Genomic DNA, 9,166 nt, shown 5'->3' on the forward strand with positions numbered 1-9,166 from the left:
TAACGTCACCTGTGATGCCTATCCCACCTCTAGCTTCAGCCTCTTCAATAAGGTTAGAGATATCCACCTCTTTGCTAGAAAGCTTAGATGGCGCAAACATTTTGCGCTTGTCGCTAAGCGAGAGAGCAGGGAGATGGGTATCTCTCCCGACATCCTTCAAGATGTTCGTCTTCTATACAGCTTGAGTGACAGCATGCCCCAGGAGGGTAAAGGCCCATTTACCTCACTTAAAAATAAAAGTCTTAAAATGCCTCCGTTGGGGGACCCAACCTGCATAGATGTTTTTGTGAACCAGGTTTGTCGGGATTTATCCAGCTTGATATCTCGTCATGGTGGCTTCAATTGCAGCAAAAGCGAGTACAAAGCTTTGCTGGACTTGGAGAAAAAGAAAAATCTCATCATCAAACCCTTGGACAAGGGGGGGAACATTGTGTTGATGAACACCAATGACTATACCAACATGTGTCATACCTTGCTTGATGATAGGGACACATATGAAAAACTGAAGTGTGACCCCACCGTTGAATACCAGAGGGAGTTAATTGACATATTGCGAATAGCAAAAATTGATGACCTTATCTCTGGTGACGAATTTGAGTACTTATACAAGAAACATCCCACAGTAGCCACCTTTTATAGCCTACCCAAGGTGCATAAGGGTGGCCTCCCTGTTAAGGGACGCCCGATTGTTTCGGGGGTGAATAGTTTGACCCAAAATTTGGGGATCTATTTGGACCACATATTGGCACCATTTGTCAAAACACTGCCCTCATACCTGAGAGATACGAGTGACCTTCTTGGTTGTTTGGAGGGTATCAGCTTGGAGGAGGGGACATCCCTACCCTCTATAGACGTTGAGGCCCTCTATTCGTCCATACCTCATCATCTCGGTATGAGGGCAGTGGAATCATTCTTGTATACTAGGGGCCAACAGTTTTATCCACATAATGTTTTTGTCCTACGACTACTCAATTTCGTTCTTACAAGGAACTATTTTCTTTTTGACGGTGTCCTCTACCACCAGCTCAGGGGCACTGCGATGGGGAGTTTGTGTGCCCCGTCGTATGCTAATTTGTTCCTGGGCTGGTGGGAGAGGACACTGGTCTTTGGCGACATACCGAACAGATATACCCCCTGCATCGTCACTTGGGCAAGATTCATTGACGATGTCTTTGTTGTCTGGAAAGGGGGAGAAAAAGAATTCTCAGACTTCGTCAAGTGTCTCAATGCCAATGACATAAATATGAAGTTTACCTCGGTCTTTGAGACAAATACCTTGCCTTTCCTTGATATCTCCATTTCAAGGGGCAAGGATGATGTGATTCAAACAGACATCTTTAGGAAACCCACTTCCACGAATTCACTCCTACATTGGAGCAGCCACCATCCCTTCCCCTTGAAGAGGGGAATACCAGTGGGACAGTACCTGCGTATTAGGAGGAACTGTTCCACTTGGGATACATTTAAAACACAGGCTGACGATCTTAGAAGTCGTTTTCGGGAAAGGGGGTACCCAGATGCGGTCCTAAAAAGTGCTTTTAAAAGAGCCTGCGGGAGTAAAAGAGATGACCTTCTCTATCCCAAACCCAAAAAACTGGAGACTGGTTTGATACGCCTCATAGGTACCTTTGATGATTCTTCGGTGGAGGTTAAAGAGATACTAAGGAAACACTGGGAGGTCCTCCTCATCGACCCAGACATTAAAAAGGTTATCCCGGAAACAGCACAGGTCACCTACCGCAGGGGCCTTAGTCTTAGGGATCGCCTGGTACACAGCCACTACAGCGACACACGTGATTCTAGTGAGACATGGTTACAACGTCCAATCGGTTGTTTTCGCTGTAGTGGTTGTGTGGCATGTGAACATATCCTAAAGGGACGTTCGTTTTATGCCAATGTCACCGGCAAGTGTCACCAAATCAGACATTTTATCAATTGTCGCACCAGGGAAGTAATCTATAGAGCCAACTGTATATGCGGTCTCGAATATGTTGGGAAAACCACCCGTGAGTTGCGACGCCGGATAGGTGAACATTTGGGTGACATTAGGAACAACAGAGATACACCCATTGCCAAACATATTAATATGACACATGGTGGTGATGCATCAGAGTTGAGATTTATGGGTATTGAAGTGGTCGCGAGACCAAAAAGGGGAGGGGATTGGGACCGGAAAATATTACAGAGAGAGACTTGGTGGATATTCCACCTTCAAACTGTAGCTCCAAAAGGTCTAAATGAACAATTGTCATTTGGCTGCTAAATTGAATCGTGATAGACTATTCTGCATCTTAGTGATATAGTCCGGTCGCCCCCGTAGCTACCCCTAGAGCAGGGGTGGGCAATTATTTTTTCGATGGGGCCACATGAGAAACTGAAAATATTTTGGAGGGCCGGGCCAAAAGGCTAAACTCAATACTGCATAAAATCAATTGTATTTCTTTATAAAAAGCAGTAAATATCATTGTTGGACAACTGGTACGAGTACTTGTTATAGTTAAACAATGAAAAAGTGAGGTTGCCTTACAAGAAAAAAATTTAAATTTATTAAACAAAATTTCCCAAAACAATGAACATTTTTCACTATTTGTGACTCATATTAGTGAAAGCCATTGTCCCCCTGTGAATCCAGCCATTGTCCCCTGTGAATCCAGCCATTGTCCCCCTGTGAATCCAGCCATTGTCCCCCTGTGAATCCAGCCATTGTCCCCCTGTGAATCCAGCCATTGTCCCCCTGTGAATCCAGCCATTGTCCCCCTGTGAATCCAGCCATTGTCCCCCTGTGAATCCAGCAATTGTCCCACTGTGAATCCAGCCATTGTCCCCTGTGAATCCAGCCATTGTCCCCCTGTGAATCCAGCCATTGTCCCCCTGTGAATCCAGCCATTGTCCCCCTGTGAATCCAGCCATTGTCCCCCTGTGAATCCAGCCATTGTCCCCCTGTGAATCCAGCAATTGTCCCACTGTGAATCCAGCCATTGTCCCCATGTGAATCCAGCCATTGTCCCCTGTGAATCCAGCCATTGTCCCCCTGTGAATCCAGCCATTGTCCCCCTGTGAATCCAGCCATTGTCCCCCTGTGAATCCAGCCATTGTCCCCCTGTGAATCCAGCCATTGTCCCCCTGTGAATCCAGCAATTGTCCCACTGTGAATCCAGCCATTGTCCCCATGTGAATCCAGCCATTGTCCCCTGTAAATCCAGCCATTGTCCCCCTGTGAATCCAGCCATTGTCCCCATGTGAATCCAGCCATTGTCCCCTGTGAATCCAGCCATTGTCCCCCTGTGAATCCAGCCATTGTCCAATGTGAATCCAGCCATTGTCCCCTGTGAATCCAGCCATTGTCCCCTGTGAATCCAGCCATTGTCCCCTTGTGTACAGAACACCCCCCCGGCCCCCCCATCATATACAGAACACCCCCCCCCCCCTTACAATAGTACACACCCCTCCCCCCCCCCTTGCCTTTAGAAACGTAATGCTCAGAGATGATCAGCCATGTGTTAGTCACACTGACTACACACAGCACAGGGGGAGGCGGCCGCAGCTTCATGCTTGTCGGCTCTGTGACTGTCAGTGTCAGACAGTCACAGCCGATACTATGAGAGCCGCGGGCGCTGCGCTGTTACAGAGAAGGGAATAATTGCGGCCGGCCGGGTCCCGGGTACGGCTCGCACGAGGCACCCCCCCCCCCTGCTGTGTCTTACCTAGACAGTACTGCCGCTGACGCTGCCTCCCTGCCACCGCGCCATGCCACACGCAGCACGCCGAGTCGGAAGTCCTCTTCATTCGCGGAGGAGGGGTATCGTTGCTTGGCACGCCTCTGGCTCCGCCCGGGGGCCGGATTAAAAGGTCCGCCGGGCCGTATACGGCCCGCGGGCCGTAGTTTGCCCAGGTCTGCCCTAGAGTATGTGGGCAGGATTGTAACAATAATATATATATATATATATATATATATATATATAACAACAAAAATATATAAATAAAAAAAAAAAATCTTTTTCCTTTAAACATTATAAATGACTCTGTTGGAGTGACATATTGAACGAGATCACTATACCCCCTATTGGGAGCTTATGGAAAGAGGCACTTTTAAATAGGGTTGCGTTGAAGCAATTAATTAACCACAGTTATTTGAGGAATCACCTTAAAAACTCTAATATTCCATTAGGTAAACCGCAGACCAAGCGGACCAATGGAAAACACTCTTTATCTTTATGGGAGCAGAGGTGGAGCTTATTTGCCCTTCGATTCCATCTCTGCATCTCATTAGAACACGCACCTCAAACATGTGTAGTGGAGACTACATGCCGCCTAAAACATAACAGGGGAAGGCGGCGCTCTGACAGGCTTCTGAAAAATGTACGGACCTCGACCTTACCATCGCAAGTAATGCGTCGTCTTGGTTGCCTGGCAGCAGGAATCTGCCTCCACGCTAGGCGTCATAGAAAGGAATAGAATCACGTGATTATGGGCGGAACAGCCAATGCATCACGTGACTATGACGCTATCTGACAATGAGGGGGCATTGAATAGAGGCGGGGCTTCTCGGATTTTTAAATGACCCGCGAATATGGCCTCATTGCCACTGCTACACGCAGGACGCCAGGGAGCACCCTCCATCCATTCCTATCTGGAGACAGTTATCATCACGACTGGACAGATAAGCCGCTTATTTCTTGATGCTTGCATATCAGATTGACATAAGCACTAGATGAGCTACGTTGCGCTGATTTTTTAATGTCCGCTAGTGACATCACTAGTGGGAGATCGGCTACAATGTATATTTAGTAGATACTATCAATTGACGCGATGCATTTACTATTGGAGGTATACTGAATAGATACTTCTAACTATTGTGATGCTTTCATGAATATACTACATTGGTTTATTAGGCTTGGATTGTAGTCCTACTGACAGGTACCATCTTGTCTAAGTAGAGACTGGTGACCTCTGGTTATTCCAGATTTAATTTCCAGGCTTAGACACTCTAACCTGGATACTGGCGTGTATTGAACACTGAACACATTACACACTATTGAATATATCAGGAACTACCACAGGCCATGCTAAATAGAGGGTGACTTTTGTCTCTATCATTACAACGTTGGGCTGATTGGAGGTCACATGGTAACCTATCTATATACTTTATTTGCTGCACAGTTGTCCATTATCAGGGAGACTGTATAGTTTTATCGAGTATGGTATATTAGTGTGTCCTCCATGACCCCTCTATTTTTTCTGAATAACTGAGCCCGACTGAGGGGCTCGTTTGATATAATCTATTTGTCCCCTGACGAATCAGGTTACACTGAGGAAACGCGTCGGGACGTTATTACCATTTGAATAAGCACATTCTTGGTACATCATGATTTTTGATTATATACCTCATCGTGTATGAATCTGCTTAGGCATCACAGGTGACGTTACATTGTCATTCCACCTGTTTTTGTTTCAGCACACTCACCTTTGCCAGCTTTCCCTCCCTTTCCCTTCGGGGTTAAGGACACCATCTATAGGACCATATTCTGGCTATCGGGCAAAGCTGGGCAGTCCATTACTAGGGAGGGTGTAAATAGGGATATTGTGGCAGATAGGAGGGAGGATATAGTGAGAGACAGGGCTGTTTAGGGATATTGACCCAGCGCTGTGTCTTTCTCCCTTGGTACCTGGCTACCCTTCACCCTGTCTGGTTACATTATTACTGTCCCTTTTTGGTCCCTTCCCATCTCCGCCCATTTTTTACAGGAGAATAGTGTAACTAGTGGCAACTATTTAGTATTGTCAAGTATAGTAGGGCCCATTATTTTATCTACAAACATTAATAAATGTTATGTTTTAAATTTAAATAAGCTACTCATTCATTGTGAAGTCTATTACTTATTTAAGGGTTTAGCCATATTGTATAATTATAGTTTGACCAACTACAACTGGTTGTGTTACAATAGGGCCCTAATGTGTGGTAAGTAGTTTGAAATCAAAATCTGTAAAAAATGGCCGGTGAAATCCTAAAGGTGCTCTTTGGAATGTGGGCCCCTTTGCCCACCTAGGATGCAAAAAAGTGTCACACACGTGGTATTGCCGTACTCAGGAGAAGTTGGGGAATGTGTTTTGGGGTGTCATTTTACATATACCCATGCTGGGTGAGAGAAATATCTTGGCAAAAGACAACTTTTCCCATTTTTTTTATACAAAGTTGGCATTTGACCAAGATATTTATCTCACCCAGAATGGGTATATGTAAAATGACACCCCAAAACACATTACCCAACTTCTCCTGAGTACGGCAATACCACATGTGTGACACTTTTTTGCAGCCTAGGTGGGCAAAGGGGCCCACATTCCAAAGAGCACCTTTAGGATTTCACCAGCCATTTTTTACAGATTTTGATTTCAAACTACTTACCACACATTAGGGCCCCTAGAATGCCAGGGCAGTATAACTACCCCACAAGTGACCCCATTTTGGAAATAAAACACCCCAAGGTATTTCGTGATGGGCATAGTGAGTTCATGGAAGTTTTTATTTTTTGTCACAAGTTAGTGGAACATGAGACTTTGTAAGAAAAAAAAAAGAAAATCATCATTTTCCGCTAACTTGTGACAAAAAATAAAAAGTTCTATGAACTCACTATGCCCATCAGCGAATACCTTAGGGTGTCTACTTTCCGAAATTGGGGCATTTGTGGGGTTTTTCTACTGTCTGGGCATTGTAGAACCTCAGGAAACATGACAGGTGCTCAGAAAGTCAGAGCTGCTTCAAAAAGCGGAAATTCACATTTTTGTACCATAGTTTGTAAACGCTATAACTTTTACCCAAACCATTTTTTTTTTATCAAAGACATGTAGAACAATAAATTTATATATGGATGTCGTTTTTTTTTTCAAAATTTTACACCTGAAAGTGAAAAATGGCATTTTTTTGCAAAAAAATCGTTAAATTTCGATTAATAACAAAAAAAGTAAAAATGTCAGCAGCAATGAAATACCACCAAATGAAAGCTCTATTAGTGAGAAGAAAAGGAGGTAAAATTCATTTGGGTGATAAGTTGCATGACCGAGCAATAAACGGTGAAAATAGTGTAGTGCAGAAGTGTAAAAAGTGGTCTGGTCATTAAGGGTGTTTAAGCTAGGGGGGCTGAGGTGGTTAAGGGGCCCCGGGTGGCAACTGTCCCATTGGAGCAAACTGTTTGTGGCAGTCTTCTTCCAGAAAAGACGGGTCCCCAAACAGCCCTCCTGGTCCTTGAACACTGTCAGATCCAGGAAATCGATCTTATCCTCATGAATCTCGGAGGTGAAAAAAAGTCCCATTTCATTATTGTTTAGTACCCGTACAAAGTCACCAAACTCTGACTCGGTCCCTGCCCACAAGATGAACACGTCGTCTATAAAGCGAAGCCATAAATTGACGTGTCGTGTCCAACTGCCATTATCATCCAACAACCTCCCTCTCCTACCAGCCCAGGTAAAGGTTGGCGAAGGTGGGGGCACAAGGGCTCCCCATCGTAACCCCCCTGAGCTGGTGGTAGATCCGACGGTCAAAGAGAAAAACGTTGTTTTCAAGGATGAACTGGAGTAGCTGTAGAATGAACTCATTGAGCGACCACAGATGTGTTCCTCGCTGTTTGAGGAAATCACCCACAGCCTTATAACCATTGTCATGGGGTATAGAGCTGTAGAGTGCCTCCACATCCAAGCTGGCCAACAGAATATGCCCATCAGTTTGAATACCCTCCAGTTTATGGATCACCTCCATTGAGTCACGTATGTAAGATGGAAGAGATGCAAACGGACGCAAGATCATATCCACATAAGTGCTGATACCATGTGTCAGACTATCAATACCAGACACTATGGGTCTTCCTTTGAGGGGGAACACCATTTGTGGACTTTAGTGAGGCTATAGAAACAGGGCATCTGCAGATGTTTAGGGAGTAGATACGTATATTCATTTTTACTGATTAATCTCTTTTCATATGCTTTCAGCAAAATGTGTTTCAGCTTAATATGTAGACCCTCCATGGGATTCTCTTCCAATACACGATAGTGCTTGTCCTTCAGGATCTTTAAACACATCTCGCTGTATTGCTCTACCCCCATCACCAGCACATTTCCCCCTTTATCCGAGGGTTTAATCACTATAGAGGGATCCCCCTCTAAGGATAGTAATGCCTCAGTCTCTGCCTTAGATAGATTATGGTACATTTTTCTCCATTCCTCAATTGATCTAAGTTGGTCCGTCACTATCTTCAAAAATATATCCATCGCTGTATGATCTCCTAATGGAGGATTCTTTGTAGATGGAGATTTTAGTTCAGTAAAAGGGCCCTCCCCCATTTGTCTGTCACCCTCCTCCAACATTGTCGCTAGCAGACGTACGTCGGGTAGTTCATCAATATCAATCCCTAACTCGACGCATTGTTGCCTGTCATGGGTAGAGAAGAATTTTTTCCACTTTAATTTCCTGACAAATAAGGTCAGGTCCTTCACCCATCTAAATTCGTCAAAGGAGCACGTGGGGAGAAATGAAAGGCCTCTTTTAAGCACCTGCATCTCAGATGCACCAAGGGGTCGCTATGAAAGATTCATTATCTGTAAGTCATCCATCTGACTAACAGATTCTATCTTAGGAGAGTACCTAGTTTGTTGTTCCTTTATTGTTTTTTTCTGTCCCTTAGACCATAGGCTGGTGGTCCCTGAGGGGTCCCTAAAAAATCCCCTCGATTACGGGGTCTCCTGCTCCTACCACCTCTGCCCCTACTCCTTCCCTTACCTGATGAAAAAATGGGAAACTGTTGAGAGGGAAATGGGATACTTTCACCCTCTGTTTCACCCTCTGAGGAAGAGGGTTCAGTCTCCACTTCTAAAGCTTTAGTTGTCCTCTCCCCAAATTCCAGGATACGACCCTCTTTGAAGTCGGCAGTGTCTCTAAGGAACTGAGTATGTTTCCTCTCCTTCAACTGCGCCGTAAAGTGCTCAATGTTTTGTTGGAGGATCAGTTCCTTACCCCCCCCCGGGCATTTAGCCGAGGTGCCTGCTCAATGATTTGAGCAGACACCTCGTTCCGATCACCGCCCGCCGGGCAGCGGTGATCGGAACAACCCATGACGTACCGGTATGTCATGGGTCGTTAACCACTTAAGGACCACAGGTTTATACCCCCCTAGTG

At 45.2% G+C, this 9,166-nt stretch overlaps 1 protein-coding gene across 1 annotated transcript in view; it reads left to right on the forward strand.

Annotated features, from left to right (window-relative positions):
- The first annotated feature begins 247 nt into the window (after nt 1-247).
- LOC120993586 (zinc finger protein OZF-like) overlaps nt 248-9,166 on the forward strand; it is a 19,991-nt gene continuing 11,072 nt past the window's right edge. Inside the window, exon 1 of the mRNA XM_040422061.1 lies at nt 248-584. Within this exon, the coding sequence (XP_040277995.1) occupies nt 248-584 (337 nt within the window). The remainder of the gene's footprint in view (nt 585-9,166) is intronic.

The sequence above is a fragment of the Bufo bufo genome, chromosome 3 (genome assembly GCF_905171765.1).
Source record: "Bufo bufo chromosome 3, aBufBuf1.1, whole genome shotgun sequence".
Classification (NCBI taxonomy): domain Eukaryota; kingdom Metazoa; phylum Chordata; class Amphibia; order Anura; family Bufonidae; genus Bufo; species Bufo bufo.